Source organism: Pyrus communis, chromosome 13 (genome assembly GCF_963583255.1).
Source record: "Pyrus communis chromosome 13, drPyrComm1.1, whole genome shotgun sequence".
NCBI lineage: Eukaryota > Viridiplantae > Streptophyta > Magnoliopsida > Rosales > Rosaceae > Pyrus > Pyrus communis.
Window position 1 is genome coordinate 22,942,791 of NC_084815.1, and position 19,609 is coordinate 22,962,399.

General features: G+C 37.4%; 4 protein-coding genes across 10 annotated transcripts; 1 reads left to right on the forward strand and 3 right to left on the reverse strand.

Moving 5' to 3' along the window:
* The first annotated feature begins 4,700 nt into the window (after positions 1-4,700).
* Positions 4,701-8,324, forward strand: LOC137712592 (microtubule-associated protein RP/EB family member 1A-like). The gene is made up of 8 exons (XM_068451690.1): positions 4,701-4,959; positions 5,669-5,737; positions 5,853-5,939; positions 6,586-6,692; positions 6,801-6,943; positions 7,069-7,142; positions 7,276-7,389; positions 7,898-8,324. The coding sequence occupies exons 1-8, from the start codon at positions 4,852-4,854 to the stop codon at positions 8,051-8,053; spliced, it is 858 nt and encodes a 285-aa protein (XP_068307791.1). The 5' UTR covers positions 4,701-4,851; the 3' UTR covers positions 8,054-8,324.
* A 168-nt stretch (positions 8,325-8,492) lies between these two features.
* On the reverse strand, positions 8,493-10,206 carry LOC137712594 (HVA22-like protein a). The gene is made up of 5 exons (XM_068451691.1): positions 10,023-10,206; positions 9,858-9,884; positions 9,608-9,730; positions 8,932-9,166; positions 8,493-8,786 (listed from the first exon to the last, which is right to left on the reverse strand). The coding sequence occupies exons 1-5, from the start codon at positions 10,082-10,084 to the stop codon at positions 8,700-8,702; spliced, it is 534 nt and encodes a 177-aa protein (XP_068307792.1). The 5' UTR covers positions 10,085-10,206; the 3' UTR covers positions 8,493-8,699.
* Positions 10,207-10,547: 341 nt separating this feature from the next.
* On the reverse strand, positions 10,548-13,357 carry LOC137713692 (transcription factor bHLH47-like). 2 transcript variants are annotated; one of them, XM_068453028.1, is made up of 5 exons: positions 13,242-13,357; positions 12,605-12,706; positions 11,658-11,776; positions 11,384-11,511; positions 10,548-11,179 (listed from the first exon to the last, which is right to left on the reverse strand). In XM_068453028.1, exons 2-5 carry the CDS (start codon positions 12,676-12,678, stop codon positions 10,754-10,756), a joined length of 747 nt encoding a protein of 248 aa, XP_068309129.1. In that variant the 5' UTR covers positions 12,679-12,706; positions 13,242-13,357; the 3' UTR covers positions 10,548-10,753. The 2 variants fall into 2 exon arrangements, with proteins under 2 accessions (XP_068309129.1, XP_068309128.1); XM_068453027.1 differs by lacking the exon at positions 13,242-13,357 and adding an exon at positions 13,103-13,230.
* A 1,431-nt stretch (positions 13,358-14,788) lies between these two features.
* Positions 14,789-17,900, reverse strand: LOC137713515 (uncharacterized). 6 transcript variants are annotated; one of them, XR_011065315.1, is made up of 10 exons: positions 17,675-17,900; positions 17,416-17,585; positions 17,269-17,333; positions 16,937-16,977; positions 16,711-16,799; positions 16,517-16,607; positions 16,218-16,295; positions 15,582-15,680; positions 15,177-15,257; positions 14,789-15,071 (listed from the first exon to the last, which is right to left on the reverse strand). XR_011065315.1 is itself a non-coding variant. In XM_068452820.1 (10 exons), exons 1-9 carry the CDS (start codon positions 17,790-17,792, stop codon positions 15,200-15,202), a joined length of 792 nt encoding a protein of 263 aa, XP_068308921.1. In that variant the 5' UTR covers positions 17,793-17,900; the 3' UTR covers positions 14,789-15,071; positions 15,177-15,199. The 6 variants fall into 6 exon arrangements, 4 of the variants coding, with proteins under 4 accessions (XP_068308921.1, XP_068308920.1, XP_068308919.1 ...); XR_011065314.1 differs by having other exon boundaries at positions 15,582-15,663; positions 16,494-16,607; XM_068452820.1 differs by having other exon boundaries at positions 15,582-15,663.
* Between the last annotated feature and the right edge of the window lie 1,709 nt (positions 17,901-19,609).

Here is a 19,609-nt window from a genome sequence, read left to right on the forward strand (position 1 = left end):
TATTTCTTATTAGTACTTTGTGTAATTTCTTTATTATTTTATAAAAAAATTAATAATATTTTAAATGGGCTGGGTGCCAGCGCATTTTGTAGGGTGGAGATCGTTTGTGCTGCGCGCATTTTTTATACTTTGTACCAGGCATTTTTTATACTTTGTGCCAACGCATTTTTTAGGAGTGGAGATGCATTTGGCCTATTACTATTCATTAAGGTCTACTATTATTCACTAAGTAGATTAAATGGGCTGGATGCTAGCGCTTTTTTTTAGGGGTGGAGTTGCTCTCATTGACGTCAAAGTCTTCTTAAGTTTTACATATATTTGTGACATCGTTAATCACCAACTTAGGCCATCTCTAACTGAGGGCTGGCCAGATGGCTCGTTTTAGTCATCTGGCCCTCCAAGATATTAATATTTTAATGAATAGTACATGTCATATTTGCCTCCATCTCCAACCAAGGGCCAAAAGGCCATAGGGCTCATTTTAGCCATGTCACAAAAAAACCGTCTCCAACTGAGGGCCGTATGCAATGTTTTTATTTTATTTTTTATGTTGTATAATTTTTATATTGTGTAATGTTATTTAATGTAGTTTGATATTGTTTAATGTTATTGAAAAAAATTGAAGGAAAGATTATTGGAAGAGGTAAGAAAATATAATGTGAAGAATTGAAATAGAATGAAGTGAGATAGTATGAAATGGTGAAAATTATGTGAGAAATGATGTAGGAATGACTTCGGTATTGCTTGAAAAAAAAAAAAGGAATTTTTAAATTTCATAAACCAAGGCATAATTTAAAAGTTTAAATGATGTAGGAATGGCTTAGGAAAAAAAAAAAAAACAAAAGGGAATTTTTAAATTTCATAAACAAAAATTTGGCCAAAAAAAAAACCATTTAAATCCAACGGTAACTAGCCGTTGAATTTCAAATTTTGGCAACCATTCCTGTCGGTTATATCCGACAGGAATAAGTACTATTACTGTCAGTTATATTCAACAGGAAATCCGATAGGATAATCAAAATTTTGGCCCAGCCAATTGGTCCTTTGCCCCTTTCAGATTTCGTGGGGACCACGAGCCCTTTGGCTTAACCCTTGGTTGGAGACGGTTTTCAGGCAATTCGGTCCTCTGGCCCTCTGGACCCTTCGGTTGGAAATGACCTTAGAATCCCGTTTCCACCCAAATATCTTGGTATTTTTTTTTTCAGAATAACAAACTTAAGTCATCACAAAGAGTGACAGCTCACACAATAGGAATAGAAACCCTTTTTTGGGGAGATATTATATTCACACACCTCAAATTACTTCTCTCACACCTTTTTAATTTTTTAATATTTTCTACACACCACTAACACTTGATAGAAAAATATTAAAAAATTAAAAAGGTGTAATAGAAGTAATTTGGGATGTGTGAATATAATCTTCCTTTTTGAGAAGATAGTAATTTATTGAAACCAGCAAAGAGAAATACAAGTAGCAGTCACACTACGACTCCCAATCCCGCAACGGAGAGAACCTACCTTATTAAAAGCATAAGATTATTAACCACTTATATCAGAATTAATTGTCATCGAACAATGTAAAGTCACAGACTTTGAAATGTAAATCATTTAACCCTGAAAATGTAAATCCCACGTCAGGAACAGCAAAAGTTCTCAATGATCTCGATATAATAAGTATCAGAGAATATATATATATATATACACACACACATACACGCGTGCGCGTATATATGTGTGTGTATATGTGGGATTAAACATCAGAGAAAGCGAGAGGGATTACAGTTTCGGTAGAAGGAGACGTGAAACATGGCTGTGCTCCGACGATGCCAGTCGTCCTGGTGCTTCGTTGGAAATTAAACCTAATTTTCTAAGCTCTGTCTATAAAGAAAGTGAAGCTCAAAAACCCTAGTGAAGTTGTTGGCTGGCTAACCTAGCGTCAAGTCGAGGCCTGCTCTACTAGAATCAAATGCATATTAACCACATGATTATATTAATTTGTATCTAAAAGTTTAAAATATTTGACAACCTAATAAAGAAAAACAAGATGATTCAGAAATTTTAAGTTGATTTTACTTTATTAAGTTGTCAAATATTTTAAACTTTTGAATATGAATTAATATAAGCTAGTAGTTAATATGCATTTGATCCTTATAAATCCTCAGAATAAGGACCTTAAGAGGTAAGACTGGCTTCGAGTGATATCAAATTGCTTGCTTTCGTTAGATGGATTGACCCATATTTTATAAGACGATCCATTTCTACTTTTGGGCCTACAGACCAAACCCAGCTTTTTTGTTATGACCAACCCATTAGAATTCATCAATCTCTCGTTTGGAACTGCTTTTGGGGTAAGCACTTGTGTTAGAACTGCTTTTATTAGGAGCACGTTGAATGTAGTTGTGGATTCTTGTGAATGCTTCTTTGCTGCTTTACCAAAGGCTTCTATAAGTACTTTTAAGTTTTTCCGCCAAACCTAGTTGAAAGAATTTTTAGTTGGTATAAACCATTTTTAGCCCCATCAATAACAATCCTAAATTTGTCCACATTTCTTTTAATTTTACTCAATCGATGATAAAATGGATAATTTTAATTTCGGAGGTCAATTTCAACTTACGTGATAATTCAAGGGGTCAATGGCAATTTACCTTTTTTTATTTTTATTTTTTATTTTTTTTTATACCTCAAGGTCCTCAACCCATAAAGAAGGGGAAGGTTGTCTCTTTCCACCCGTTTTTACTTTTCATACGTTCTTCTCAATTTTCGGCCGTCAGATCGAATAAATTGAAAAAAATCAATGACCACAAATTAACAAGGATGTATAAAAGGTAATAAAAAAAAGTGCGTAATTAACGTTATTCATTCATAATATGAAAGATAGGTGAAACCGATGAAAGCTATAAAGGTTGCAAAACTTGCAACCACCAAGAGTTGGCTGCGGAAACGTGTGTATGTGTATATATATGTTGTTTAATATGATATCCAAGGCACCCACAATATCTATCATTTCTCAATAGATTTCATGGATTTTACATACATATATGTGCATGCAATCTGTCTAAAAAAGTACGAGACGTTATGTTTTTTTCCTTCTAGTTTGCCATGTTAGTCTGTGTGGAATTGCTTATGTACGAAACATTTGTTATTTGTGCTTTATTTGTATCAACATGATTTGTCCTATTCGGAGAATACCAAAAAGACATTCAGAAAATGGAAACACTTGTAGTTATTTATGACCAACACTATAAGCAACAGTTTTGATCATCTAAGAGCGTTTTTAACCGTTGTAAAAGCAGTCCGGGAGCATGCCTCTTTCTTCAATGAAATAGAATAAGAAAAACTTGAAGTTAGGGAAACAGGTTGGACGGCAGGCTTTACTTTCGAGCATTGCTTGCACACAGGAGAGCTGCCTTTTGAATGAACAATTCCGCCCAATTGCCAATTCCAATTCCAATTTTCAATTAAATAACAAGTAAAATAAAAATCTCAATTGCTGTCTTGCTTTCTCACTTTTGCAGGCCATCATCAATTTTGGACAAATGATCCTCTTCTGAGCTCATGATGTGAATTCTCCTGACCAGCCAATCTGAACCGTTCAAACTTAATTCAACGGTTGTAATTATATAACTTTTAGAGGGTCCTCTTATTTGGAGCCGTTGGATTAAATTTGAAAGACCCAGATGGGCTGGTCAGGAGGATCCTCATCCTGAGCTCAGGAGAGGAACCCTTCCTAGGGATTCCGTAATCTCACCCGTTCATTGTATATTGTGCGGTCAGTTTTCATTAGGTACTATTTATATTTAATTTTAAATTTTGAAATGATTTATAATCGCACGATATACGATAAACGGATGAAATCACGAGATCCCTAAGATCCCTAGGAAAAGATTTGACGAGAATCCTTTCCCCAAATGGAGACCCAAAACAGACCCAAAACTTTAAATTATACACACAGCCTTATTGATTATTAACTTACAAAAGTAATAAAATAGGGAGATCAAAAATTTAAATCAAATTTGTAAATTAAATGATGTTTCATCAGTAAAAAAATAAGCACGTTAATCAACATTTAATTAATAATTTAATCATCACCCACTAAATTTAGTTTAAAATTTTGATATTCCTGACACAAATGTCAAAATGTTGATTTTTAATTCATGCAACATTTTTCATTTGTTTCGCATACCTACCACACTATTTTGGGACTAAATTTTACAGAAGACATTAACGTGACAATTACAAGACGATCTAATTAGATCACTACTTGATTGCTGCAAATTCAACACCAGCTCCTGTTTCTACCCATGGTGTTCTACAACTAATGATGCTCGTGAAAAAAGTCACCATCAATCCCACGAGGCATCAAACAATAAACAATTCTCATCAACCACTAAAATATAAAAAAATCTAGAAAAAAACAAGATAAAATAAAAGGGAATAAGCTAATAAAAAAAAGGGATAAAGCTAAACTAATATAAAAACAAAATAAAACCCTCTCTCCTCTTCGCACGCTTGGATTTGCCAAGGGTATCAAATAAGTTCCCTCATTTCAGTGCCCGCCAGTCGTGCAAATTTCCAATTCCATTTCTTTTTCTCTCTTCTTTCTCACCATTCAATTTCCATCTTCCATCAGTTTCTCACAATTTCCACATTCCTTTCTTTTTTTTTTTTTCGATTTTTTGTTTGAAATTTTTTTTTCTCGAAATGCCGATTACACCCTAATCCTCATCGGTTTAAATACTTAAACAAGGTTTGTTTCTTCTCCGACTCTATTTTGGCATTTTCTTATCTCCTTTCTGTGTCTCTGGGTCTGTAAAAATTGTGGAAGAATTGGGAAAAATCTGGGGGAAGAAAAATGGCTTCCAACATTGGGATAATGGACAGTGCTTACTTTGTTGGGAGAAATGAGATTTTGACGTGGATCAACAATCGCCTTCAGCTGAATCTCTCTCGCATTGAAGAGGTTCTCTCTTTCTATCCTTTTTTGGTGATTTTTTTTGGGATTTTTGAGAATTTCGGTGTTGAAAAGAAACGATCTTGATCTTGGGTTTGTCTGTCTGAGCATTACCCATTTGTTCAATTTGTGAAATGCTTTCTGGGTTCCTTTTTTTTTTTTTTTTTTATCCACTAGAATTGGGTGCATTAATTCGTAAATGGAAGTTAATGTATGACCCAACTGAACTTATTTTGTTTATGATTGGAAAGTTGAATGCTTTATCTGCTTTGAAATATGAAAGTTTGTTAATTGTGCTACTTAGGAGTTGGCAACCTGTGTAATTTTGTTGACCCATTTGATCAGAGGTGACACTGCAGTGTGGGTTTCTTTTGTGTTTCACAAATTAAGTGATAGGAAGTAGTATACTGCTTCTGGTTGAGCTGTGTATGGGGTGAGCCCGGTCACACGTCGAAATCTTTAACATCATTAACCCTTGTCTTGAACTCAACTCAGATTTTCGCCTTTTGAATAATTTATAGCAGTTCTGTACTCATCGTAACATGGAAGGATGGAACTAAAGCAGCTTTTGCAGTGACAATTAAATTGTGATTGGCATTCATTGGTTTGTTCCCTAGGATATACGTCACATTGTGCGATTTTGGTCCTTTAAGTTTTCTTCATTTGAAACGAACACTAAACTTCTTGTAATCATAACCGTGCAAACAAATGTGGCTAGGCTGCATCTGGTGCTGTACAATGTCAAATGATGGATATGACCTATCCTGGTGTTGTTCCAATGCACAAGGTATCTGCGTGCCTCTGCTTCTTTTATTTATTTGATCAGCACATTGTGGTGGGATTAACATTTTTGTTGCCGGACTGGCACCCCCTTCGATTTCCTTCTATTTGGTCTATTGCAGGTCAATTTTGATGCGAAAACAGAATATGATATGATCCAGAATTATAAGGTTCTACAGGAAGTATTCAACAAATTAAAAATTGCGAAGGTATTTTCATTACGATGCTCCTCCACTCCTCGTCTTTTTTTCATAATTGGCTTTTGAGGAATAACCTTATTTTAAAAGTTATTTACAAAAACCTCCAATACATGCACTCACTTTTAAAATAAAGAATTATCCAAATCAAAATTCTGTTTGTAGGGCTTGTTTTGATCTTCACCACATATGGGAATACTTTATCTTGTATAGATGAAAACTTATGATATAGGTGCTGGAATGAATTGAAGGAATTCTTTATGTCTTGGAACTGTTCATAAGGTTTCGTAGGTCCATACCATGCTATGGTGTTGTTTGATCTAAATTGTCTCCCACTCATTTGTGGTACCTTTACGAGTTGGTTGGTCTTAACATTATTTGGGCTATTAGGAAAAAGCAAATATCACTCTGCATTACCAGTTTGCTAGGACAACGCCAGCATTTACATGTGTTGAGATTCTTTGGTATTAATGATCAAAGAGTAAGATTGAGATGTGCCTCTACTGTAATTCTTTATTCCAGTATGGTTCCATGACTTGGGATTGTTTGTGATATTGCAAACTTTAATATAGGTGAGTCAGGAAACCAGACGGAGGTAATCTTTCGAACAAGAACAACCAAGATGTTTGTATTCTTACTGATCTCAATACTTGTGCAGCATCTTGAAGTCAATAGGCTTGTTAAAGGCAGGCCTTTGGACAACTTGGAATTCTTGCAATGGCTGAAACGTTACTGTGATTCCATAAATGGTGGCATTATGAATGAGTATGCTTGTTTTTCTAACATTCTCCTCTCCTTTCAAAGCATTGGGTTTGTGTCTGTTGGTATTACATCAATGCCCTTTTTCTTACTCACATTTTTTTCTCCTTGTAGAAACTATAACCCTGTGGAGCGAAGGAGTAAGGGTGGGAAGGATCGGCATCCCAAAGGTGCTCAGAAAATCTCAAAATCTCTGCAATCAAGCAATTTACATAACCCTGGCTCTGGAGATACAGTTGGTCTTAATAAGACCTCAGGTCAGATTCCCCATCACCCCCCCCCCCCCCCCCCCCCCAAAACACCGAAAATTTTATTTCTACTCCTTTTGATTAATTTTTAAGACCTAAGAGTGCTTCTCATTGCTTGATGCTTATTTCTTTAGGACCAAAGCAAGGGAGACCTTATGCAGCTGCAGCCGGTGCTAATTCTTCAGAAGTTCAGGCTTTGTCCAAGGAGGTATCAGTATCTTGCCTTGTCCGAAGAAAATCATTCCTCTCCTAGTATCTGGCTTTGCCCGTGGAATTATTCATCTTGCTTCGTAATTCTGTCTGATTCCTAATAGTTTTCATTCGATACTTCTGTTTTACAGATTACAGATCTCAAGCTCTCTGTGGACCTTTTGGAAAAAGAAAGGGACTTTTACTTTGCAAAATTAAGGGATATTGAAATTCTTTGTCAGACATCAGAGTTGGAGGATATCCCGGTATGAATTTCTGTCATGTTTGTCATATATGACTTATGGTTTTGTAATCAATGTATACAATCACGTCCTTGCATGGTATTCGTACGATGTATATTTCTTTCCCGTTATCATGCCCCCTTTTCAAATCTCATGGTGCATCTAAAACTGACGAAAGAAGTTTGTATTTGCCGGAAGTTACAACATTTTATAATTTCTGAAGCAAAATACAGGAATTGTTAATGGATCTTTAGACTATGAGTACTCTAGACTTGGGTTTTCTTTTCTTAGGGAGCTAGGTTATGTCCTTTTCCTTTTCTCTTAGGCTGGCATTTCTTGCTAGTATTGACTAGAAAAAAGTCCGTTCGTCCGTATGTCCATCCGTCCGTTCGTCCGTCCTCCTCCTGTGCTGTCTGCCTCTGCCCCTTCCTCTCTTAGAAATTGAGTGATTTAGCAGGTTTACGCGTCCGTGTATGAATGTTGGATGTTGTTAACTGATCTGGTTAACCAACTTATCGTCAATTTCATGCAGATGTCGGTGGCGGTAAAGAAGATATTGTACGCTGCTGATGCGAAAGAATCACCACTTGCTGAGGCCCAGGAGTACCTCTACCAAACGCTAAACGTCGGTGAAGCCGAAGATGAAACCGAAGCAGAAGCTGAATCCGAAACAGAAACCGGTCATTGAGTTTTGAGGCCAACATTGTAGGCCATTGCCTGTGCTACAAACTAGCGTCTAAACGGGACGATGAAGTAGCGGTCTCTGTCCGGGAAATGAACAACTTATGCCCTCTCGTATGTGTGCTGAATTGTGCTAGGCCTTCTAGCTTTTGTCAAATCAACTAACTTCTCTTGAAAGTACTTTTTGACGACTTTTGATGTTTGATAAGCAACTATTAGTTTGTGCATCGTGAACTGCTTAAGAGATGAGCTTCTTATGCTCAAATTGTTTCAAGCCACGCCGGATGTTTGAGTTTCACGGTTAATCCCGCTTAATCCCGGCTTATGTCAGGGTTTTCTATGCTGCTTCAGAGTACCGGATACTTACAACTCTAGTCAAAAACACTAAAACCAAGATCTAACGGTTGAAAATCACGAAATCTCCTATACTCTAGAGCACCCTAAGAACCAGGCAAATGGACTAACTGAATTTAATAAACAAAGAAGGAGAAATGACGTCGTCGAACCATGATAACATGTTAATAAACTAGGAACATTCAGTATCCTTGACAAAACCGAAAGATATAGACACGCTATAAGCTACGGAAAAGGTAACAGCAACATTGTCTTTCTCTACAACACCGCGGGACGAGATGCAATGAAACGTACCACAACTAATATTCTTGATAGTACCTAAGGTCCTCATCAAAGACAGATCCCCTATGATAGACGGATCCCACGCTCCTCTGGTTGTTATCAGCCTACAGAAACGGAAAGATCACGTTAAGCCGGCTTGCGGAAAAAAAATTTGTTGATAATTGCATGCCTGGGAAATATTCAGTGGGATATGTAACATTATAAGTATATTACAACGAATTATTCAAATGTTATGGTTAATAAGCATACCCTTTGGATGATCTTCTCGAAAGCTTCAGTCCCATTCTCTGCAATGTATTTCTCCGCAGCATCTAAAATGTTGTCTGGGTCAGCCTTCTTCCTCGGAACATACCAAATGTTAATTTTATGCGGGTTGAGAAAGAAAGGCCGGATATAATGTTCATAAACGTACGCAGCACCATTTGTGTATGGGAGGACCAACCAACAAGTTGCAATCAGCTTAGCGTACGACCAGATTGGAATCCTGCCAGAAAAGATCAGAACATTACACACAAAATTATATCAAATGCAGCGACGGCACATCAATCGTGAACTATAACAGCTCGAGAGTTAATTGAATCTAATGCAAGACAACTGTTTACAGCCGCGACAAGGCGGACAAGACAACGCAAACCTAGCAAACTCAAACATAAGTCTTCATAAATCTTCCTTGAAGCACAAGTAAAAAACTAGTAAAAGTTCATCATACAATCGGAACCACTTTTCTATACAAGTTCAAGAATGTAAATGCAGCAAGACGAAATCTTCACCCCGAAAACTAAACGAATAATCTCATACAACGAATCTACATTTTCGGGGAAATATCTCATATCTTAGGCAAACGTAATGCAAGCACATTCAATGCAAACCCGGTTTGCAAACAAGTAAAAAAGGAAGTAAATTTCGAAAGTAGAAAATAATTTACCACTCAATGACTTTGGCAAAGGTGAGTTCAATCAGAGTAATCATGGAATACAGAATCCAATAAGTCAGCCATTGGCGATCGTCGGTCGGAGACTGCGTCTCTATCGCTCGAATCGATGCGTATCTATCGAAAACAACCCAAATTTCAACTTCCCAGTACAAAAAACTTCAAATTAAGCACAAAAACAATGCAAAAAGTAGATAAAACTGGAAAATAAAACTAAAAAAAGTTGTCTTTGGACCCAACTTACAGCGGATAAACAAGGCTAACCACAGGCCTGCAAGAACAAAAAAAAAAAAAAGAAGAAAAAAAACCCATAAATCAAATTAGAGAAGAAAAAGAAAAAGATCAAAACTTTTTTGCTGGGTTTGGAAAATTTGGTAAAGTAAGTGAGAAAGTGAGAGTGTGGGTGTACCCAGCAAGAACGTCGAAGTTCTTGAGAAGCACTTTGAGGAAGCTGCCGGCGCCAGATCCCATCTCCGGATTTCTCAAAGCAACTCTATCACTCTCTGAACCGAAACTATGAGCTTATGGCAAAAGTGCTTCTGGAATAAGCTAGGTTTTTTGTCAGTTTGTGTGTGAAGCGTTGGTTGGAGGAGGGAAAGTGAGGAGCGGACGAGTGTGGTTAACAACTTACACCACTACCAAATAATACGTGACGTGGCAAAAGCTAAAGCTTTGAAGAGGAACTATCGTGTGGAGTCGCGCTCATGGGAGTTACTGTGGTCCCCTTTAATCAAAGGACAATGATTGATCAAAGGGTGCATGCTTGTGTACGGACTTATGGGGGGCGTTAAAGGTAGTCTAATAGATTTTCAAAGTAGATTGTCCGAAAAAACTCCGATGTATTAAAAATTCTATTATGCTCCGGTCTATATTATGCACTAGGTAAATGTAGCGTTAAACGTGCAATCAAAGATCTAACAATCAAAGATACAACGATAAAAATCTAAAAGCCCAAAATCTCATAATATAAAATATCCCGAGACATAATAAAATTTCCGTACAAATTGAATACCAAATTCCGTAATAGTGAACACCGTCGCTATTTCTTCATTCATTTCTGAAATATACTAACTACAAAATATGGGGCATTGTCAATTATAATGGTGAAGCATTGCACATACACCATTTTGATTACGAAGTTTACATATTACTAGGGTCGTTTTCACCACTTTGTCGAAATCCTTTGCCTGCGGTTGTATTCTCGCCGAGAAGTTGGGACGGCCAAGAATCCACCGAGGTTGGATACCTAGCATGCGGTTTGCTCACATGTGAGGTGGTGTTAGATGTGAGGTGGGTGGCATCCGGCAGTGGATAAGCTTGGAGATCCGGGCAGAGGGGTATAACAAAGACAGCAGGTGCTTGCTGCAAGCTGGGTTCTTGAGTGGGCGAACTGATGCAATTTCCGGTAAAATGGGAGGGAACTTCTGGTCTCAATTCTGCGCGAGGTGGTGCATTCAGGTCCGGTTTAGACTGTGCCACCCTCTCTTGTATCTCACTGTGCAATTTCTCGATCTGAGTTTCTAAGGCAGAGTTATCGTCTCTCAGCTCATTCTTCTCGAGAGTCATCTGTTCAATTTTTAAAGAACTTTCATGAAAATATGATGAATTAAAGGGATGCACTACTAGATGTAGAAGTGTTTCTCAGTTCTAGCAAGTAGGAACTTCGCTAAGATATCCACATAAACAAGTACACATATAAAGTCTAAATGTTGTATAAACATTAAATGAGCAAAATGTTTAGGGGGTGAAGAAAGATGTCGGGTGCCTTACATAGTTCGATTCAGACAACAGGGATGCATTTTCCTTCTGTAAGCATTCAATCTGACCACACAAGTCCTTTAACAGTCGAGTAGCTTCACTTACTATAGAGGCCTTTCCACTGTTCTGCTCATTCAGTTCTGCACAAGAGTTATCTCAAATTAAGAACGACCCACCATCATAAAAAAAAAATTACACCAAACACTGAAGCTAATTATCAATGTAAGATGAACTGCAGACAAAAACAAAATTATAGTGAAGTCCGCATAAATAAAAGAGAAGTTACCGAGGGCATCAGCCAGCTCAAGAAAAAGCTCGTTAAACTGCTCACGCTTCCGTCTCTCCCTCTCAGCCTTGCGGATTCTCTTAGGAATTTTCCCCTGTTTCTTTATTCCAGGACAAGCCCTGCACATCAAACAGCCTCCTAAACATCTAACCAAGAAATCTGAGCGCTTTTTCATCCAGATAAATAGTCATGCTATATCCACAACTCTAAGAACCTCACACAAATTGATCATGGCCAGAGGATATATTGTTAGAAGACCCTCTTAAACATTTTATAAAGCGTAAACTGTTGTGAAGTTCAAAATCAATAAAAGACTAGTGCTCATTATATTTTTGTTTAAATAAAAAACACAATATCACCACATCGGAAAGAGATATAGCTGAAGTACATCAGATTGATTTATGAACAGGAGTTAAGTGCTTGCTGACAATATTACACCTTATTTGAATCCTTTGGTCAGTTAGAAAGGCAATAAGTAGACACCACTATTAACCTCGATAATGCGAGTCTACCAACCATAGCATTCTTTCTTTCACATAAACACCAAAACGTTGAGCACATTTAACCCTAGTTGCAGCTATTTCTATTAAAGCTAATTCATGATCGGTAACTAGTGAGCAACACATCCAACATTCCAGAAAGTTACGTAGATTTCACCAGGTACAAAGGTTATATTGATGCTACAACATACATAGACCCTGTAACTTCAAACAACAGTTCAGAAATCGCATTTCTGCATTTTCATTTTACAAATCGTTTTCTAAATGCTACACTAATTCGCATCAAGTTTCTAAAGCAAAACAAGTTTTACCGTTCCTAAGTACACGTGAACTTCCAACCTCTAATTAATACTCCAAGCACTAGATCCAATCAAGATAGTAGAAAATTGCTAGCACACGTAAGAATGCTTATAAAATCATGCCAAACCTAAGATCTCTAGAACTCACCGGCGCACTGATGCCTCCGTTGCCACATTACCCTCGTCAGCTGCCGGCACAGGATCCGGTGAACCCATGATCATCTCGATGAACCGAATAAGGCTCTATAGCCTACAAATCATCCAAACAATACGTAAATTTTTGCACTTCCTTATATAAAGCATGCTGTATTTAACATAATCGAAGTACACAATCAACATTCAAAGGGAAACCCTAGTTTTCTTTTTCCCCCAACTACTTCTTCTACCTCATAGCCCACTAAAAATTTAATAAATTGAAATTATATTTACATTTTCCAGTTGAAAATCATAAATCCAGCTTAGCAGATACTAAAAACTATTAAATTTCAGAACCCAAAATCCAACAAAACTACAAAAGATTTATGCTTTTCAGAAATTACATACTTCCAGAGACGCTAGATCACAAACTAATCAACTATATTGAACAAAAATACAAACAAAAAACTGGATAATTTGATCAGAAAATGTAGAATTACAGATAACAAACCCTAGCTACGTGCAGATGGAAATGGCGGGAACAAAAAATTGGGACTTGGATCAAGAAAAGTTGAGGAATTTTCAAGGAATCTGAGGAAAATTGGAGATTTTATATATCCGGAGAAATGTGATAGATTGAAAGAGGTAACTGTTAGGCTTGGCGTTTAGGGGAGGAGGAAGACAGAGTGTGGCGGGAGAAAACGAGGCAGCGGAGGGCGTGTGGCGAGCGCTTGGCTTTTTGCTGTGTAATGAACCCGGACACGTGTGGCTTGTGTCTCTGTATATTTTACGATTTTCTTCCCTCGTGCCATTTGCTTTACATTTTATCTACAAATTCCCGTCTAACGCCGCCTAGCCGGTAGGTTCCAACTTACCCTTTGATTAGTGTCCAACGTCTAACGTCTTTTAGAACGTTAATTTTATCATGTCTTAATTAATCTTCTCTCTTTCATGCTAATTAGGAATTGCACTCTACTCGTGATTACGATTAAGCAGATTCATAATTTACAATCTGTACCTTTCCACTAAACCACTTATCGTGATTTGTCTTGGTTAGTGTTTGATTACATGTAAGTTTTTAAGACAACACATGATAGTATCTCAAGCAACAAGCTGCCATGTGATCAAGTTAAAACATATAACCAATTAGGATTGGTTGAATGAGTAAAGATCATTCTCTTTGCTATACAAGGTTTATGTTTAAGTCTCGTAGCCGGCAATCCCTCTTGGTAACCGATCCATAAAAACCAAAAAAGAGATTAAGACCTTATTTGTAAGTTCTCAAATAGATTTGTGGTATACTATGACCTTGAGATAGGATAGTCTCCCTTCCCTCGAAAAGATCAAAAAAAGTTAAGCATATAACATTGTGTAACAAGCTCGAGATAGACATTGCATCTTAGTCTTCTCACATGTAGAAAATTTCTCCGCCAGTGGATTTGAGTTAATTTTTGTAATTCAGTTATGCTACAAGCAATCATCTACTTGCACGTGTGTAGTTTCTGATCAAAGATCATTTTTTGTGAAATCGTCGTTCGTCCGCGCACACATACTTTGATCAATGGTGACAAATTGACGTTTGACTTTAGCAAAGAAAATGTGCACGGTCTAAAATTTACAAGGACTTGTTTGGCAAGAGAGGGTTGTGGCATCCACAAGGAAGCATACGTATTTTCCAAGCGTTACTAAAAGTGACTGTAATTTTTTAATTTGTTTTAGGTTCTGCGAATCTTTCCGGCTCCAAAAGAAAAAGAAAAAGAAAAAAGATTTATTGGTTCTCTTTGTCACTCAGTACTACGGTCTTATGGTATTTCTCTGCACTTGTAAGTGAGAGGTCTTAGGTTTGAATCTCGTGGATGACAATCGATACCAAATTAGATTGTCCATCGTGTGACTTTAGCCGAACTCCCATCTCCCGTAGGTAACATATATTGTTGTACTAAAAAAAAAAAAATTATTGGTTCTCTTTTGGGCGGTAATGGGGACTCTCCGACAGTCAAGCTGGTCGCTATATGCTCAAACCACTCGTCCACCCTACCATCTGTTGGTGCGCTTATGCCGTGATGCGTCTGTTTATGTTTGCTAATGTTCTGCTTTCAGCGCTCAAGCATGCACCATTTTAGTACGTTACATGCCTCGCATCATATATGCCGTTACGCGTTCCTTTATCATAAGGTACTTTCAAGTTCGAGAAACGTTCATCAAGTCCACACCATCAATTATTTGCTTTAGATTTTCAGTTTAGAAGAACAAATGCGAATTTACACGCCAACACGGAGAACCTGCTTTGATGTAAAACAACTAACTTGTAAAACAATGCGTTATTTACTTGAATCTTGGGTTTGTACTAGTGGAACTGGCGAATCGTGATGTCAACTTCTTGAGCAGCCAAGTTGGAACCTGCGCGCCTTCATTCTTCCGTTCAATGCTAGAGCCAACACGTCGAATTCCTCCACATACCAGAGCTCAGATACCACTGCCTGAATTCAATTGATTTTAGAGGATCTTGAAAGACTCAGATATTATGGAAACACACGAGCCATAAATTACGTACGTAGAGTGATATACACGGCATAACAACTCACCTCATATCCTTGGAGTTCGTTGTTTAGACGATGAACAAGCTCTTGGAAGAAGTGGATTTGATCTGAAGTATTAGATAGCACCTGAACACGACAAAAACTACGTAAATAACAGAACCTACATGTACATAGATGCAGTGGCAGTCGATATTAGAATGATATGAGACATGTTTCTTCAACTCTAGTCGATGAATTGTTCCGGATTGATCTTATAAAGAGTTGTCAAATTTCACAAACTACGAAAATTGAAAAGCAATTAGAAAACTCCGATTTTCTGCAAAGATTAGAAGCACGTTTGGGAATAAAATTTTCAGCAGATCGCCAAATAAATTGGAACCGCAATATTAAAACAGGTGCATACGATGCCAAGCAATGAGATAGGCAACTAAGAGTCATTAGATGTACTACCTTGGATGATGCTTTTGGGTGACCAAGAAGCCTTGCAAATGAAGTATGAAGAATGGCAGCATCGTACTGCAGGAGACAACGGCTGCAGATTAGCAAGTGCTACAAGCATAAGATACAGGGAGCATTTACTGTCAGTCTACCAATAATATTTCATAACGCAATAATGAGGGGATCTGCGATGCCACAATGAGTTCCGCATCAGGATTTATCATGTATTTCTTATAGTATAACGAAATTGGATTAATGAACCTTCAGACTACTTATCCTTTCATAGCAGATATTTAGTAATAAGAAGGTATTCATTGCCGCAAATATCCTTTCATGTGCAGGAAAGCTCTATTCTAAATTCTAGAACTTGAAGAAGAATGAAATAACTTTTGCCGGAACACATGCGCCCCACAGACAGCCAATAAGATAAATCAGAAAGGAAGAAGTTTCGTAGCAGGAGAGATTCGCCTCAAGCAAGAGTAACAATCGTTCACTTTCAAACATATATTAACCGTTAAAACCTCGGTTCTTCCATGATCTCAACTCAATAAGAGTAAGTCTATTGGTAAACTTAACAACTCTTAGTTTGCATAGTATTGGGCTACTGTACTTGTCTAAAATGAATAAAGACAGATATATGGTTCTTACAAGTTGCTTTTCTGGTGCACGTGGAAGCGCGGTCCTCAATTTTGCTCGAATGGTTATAGGATCTGATCCAGAGATTACCTACAACGGAAAAAAAAAGAAGGTAAGTACAAAAGATTGATTCCGGAAAATAGTTTCTCGGTTATATGGTTCCCTTGATGGTTATGAAATTGCGACCTTTCTAAAATTCTGTATTTACAGGGATCAAATACTCTTATGTGACATACATTACGAACACGAAGAAAGAAAAAGGTGAGCTTATAGGTTAAGGAAAATAACCTGCCAGCACCCAAGAAGCACACCTGTTGAGGTCAAGACAACTCTGTCTAAGACAATTTTTAAAGGGCAGAGACCCAGTGAAGTAGTCCTAACAGCAGCTGCTTCGGTTTCAATCTGAGTGAAAAATTAAAAACAGGGTTTAAAAACTAAACTGATGTTTAAGTGCAAATTACAAGATGTTAAGAAACACACGAATGGCTCCAGAAGTGCAGTCTACCTCGCCTTGCGTAGCAGGAACAGGTGAAATATGATGCGAGGCATGAAACATACTAAAATGATACAAGCTCGAGTTCTGAAACCAGATTGCTAGCCAAGATAGACACATAAGCATACCAACAAATAATAAATGTCCGAGTTGAAAAATAGATAAATTACTCCGTTATTCGTAAGCTATGATCATATAATCTGTCAAAGACATTATAAATTGGCAAACAGTAGCTTACCCTTATCGAAGTAAGGATCGAGTATAGGTTTGAGCGCCTTCCTACAACAAGCCAAGCACGGATACACGACATTACCGAAAGAGCATTAAGCTAAAGCTATGAAAATTGTACCTAATCTTGTAATCTTGCAGCAAAACGCCTCCCCGAACAAAATTTCTAAACTTTAATGCGCACGATGTCAATTCTACGCTCCATCCCGAATCACACATATAATTAATAACCAAAACAATACATACATTGCTAATATCAGCCCTAAAAATTGTTTCTTTCCCATACCATCATTGACCATTCGAATTCAAAAACACAATGAAAGAACAAAGCTAAATACTTACGAAATCGGAAGCGAGTACTGCGTGCTCAGATACAACACATTAGCACGAACAGGAGGATTTGCTGCCTACATAGAACACACACATGATAAAATATCCAATTAGCCAAATCTCCAAAGTTTAACTCTTTAATCAACGAATTAGGATTACCTTTAGTACAGGTGCTACAGATCCATCCCTTATCGTAAAAATATCAGAAAGTGACAGAGACTGAGAGGTTCGGCCGCCGCGGTTGAGAAAAACTGGTCCATGGTCTTCCAAATCCCGACCCATCCGATCGTATAATACGGACCTCCGCTCTTTGTTCGAAATTACTGAATCTGCAGCGGGAAATTGTGATTTAAGTAATTTTCTCGGGAACCAAACAGAAGATAGTGGGAGAGTGAAGGGAAAAGGAATTGGAATTTACCAGAGGCGGAGGAGTAATTGCGTGAGGAGTCGGAGTTCCTGAGGGCCATTCGGAAGAGAGAGTAGAAAAACAAGGCATAGAGGAGCCAGATGAAAGCTACGGTCTTGAAGCGATTCATTCCGCCACGTCGTTAGCGCCACCCTGCCCATCACCGCCGTGTAGCCGTCGCCATAGCTGACCAGTGGCTGCGAGACTGGTAACTTCCTAGGGAAAAGCTGGTTAACGGTTTTTTAACAAGAAGTACAAGAGAGAGTTAGTGGCGGTAAATATTAGAAGAGAATTACTTACACGAAACGGCCGGATAAAGTGTCGTTTTCCTCAAGTTAACATTTGGTGTCATGTTATTAGTCCGGAACAAAATCGTCACAAGGGGGGTGTAAGACTGTCTACAGTATGTCAGAAAAAATGAATGTAATATTAATATATTGTACTCATATAAGATTCGCATTCTTATAATGGATCGGAAAATTTAAATATGATACTAATATATTGAACTCACATTAGTATAACAGTAGTGGTATATATAGATATCAAACTTAAGTTACGTGATTTTTATATAAGTATTACACGCATTCAAACTACTGTTGAAGGCCTAAGTAAGTCACATTTTTAGAGTAAAACAGTAATTACGTGCACAAATGTTCCCACAAGTTTAATTAACGAAGTCTCGTTTTATATAAGTTATCTTATAAATCAAAATTATAGAGAGTAGAGATAGCTGATGACCCATGTTTGTTTGCAGCATAGTTCATCTCTTTTTATTATGTGTTCCACCGAATAACTCTAATTTTGAGCCATCAAATTCCCTGCATTCAGCAATCAAGTGATACGATCAATGTGTTAAGAGTCACATTCCAAACCAATAACCCCCCTAACTGCTGATTTAAAGTGTTACATTTCACGCAAAGAAAAATAATCATTAAGAGTGAAAAATGAAAATTTATTCACTCAAATTTACAATTTAATGGTATTTCTCTTCACAATTATAAATTGGTGGTTTTAGATTTAATTTCCGTAAAATTGTGAATGACAAGTTGGATATCGAATTTAGTCACTCAGTTTTACGTTGTCCAGCTTAGTGGCTAAATAATCTCCACATCTTACATTCAATAAGAAACGCTACATTTCATCTGTTTAGTGTTTTATTACAGATTGTGTTTATGTTGTATATGGAGTTGTTGCCTTGTTTCTTTTCTGCATTTTTTTCTGTTTCTCCTTCTCTTTCAGTAGCCACTGTATCTATCATCTGTCACTTGAATAACAGTATGGAGCAAATCAAGGGAATGTTTTGCAACTATGATGATCTCTGTGACTCTGAGTTGAATTTTGTATGTAATTATTATAGCTTACAATTTGGAAGAATGCGACCATTCTTCTTCACGATGAAGGAAGTTGATGATGGTCGTATTGCGTATTCACTAGCATGCCATTAGAATTGTGGGGTTTTGGAGATTGCTTGTCTTCCATTTCCATTTTGTAAGATGATGGAAGTGTATTTGGTTCATTTGGCCAGACTGGCGATAGGGAAAATAGTTTCGTCGCAATATCTTTGTATCAATGCGTTTCAAATTGTTGTTGAGAAGGAAGCCCTGTGATCAATACCTTACATTCAACTGTTTATGTGTGGAAACCAATAGGACCTTGGTTTTGTCTTTGTTAACTTCTGCTTCGTGCCGTAAGTTTTCTCACGTTTCGTGTGACTAGGTGAGTGCGTGGATTTTGAGCCGAAGAAGAAAAGGAGAATGTGACTAGCATGAAAAGGCCAAAACAAGAACAAATTGGCAGTTTCTTCACGAACTATTTCTTTCTTCGAGTTTAAATCCTTGATTTTCTGAAATATAAGTTTTGGGAGACAATTTCGAAAGGGTTGTTAGTTCATGGGGACAGTTTACTCTTTAGTCTATAAGAATATTACACCATAATACAAAAAGGACG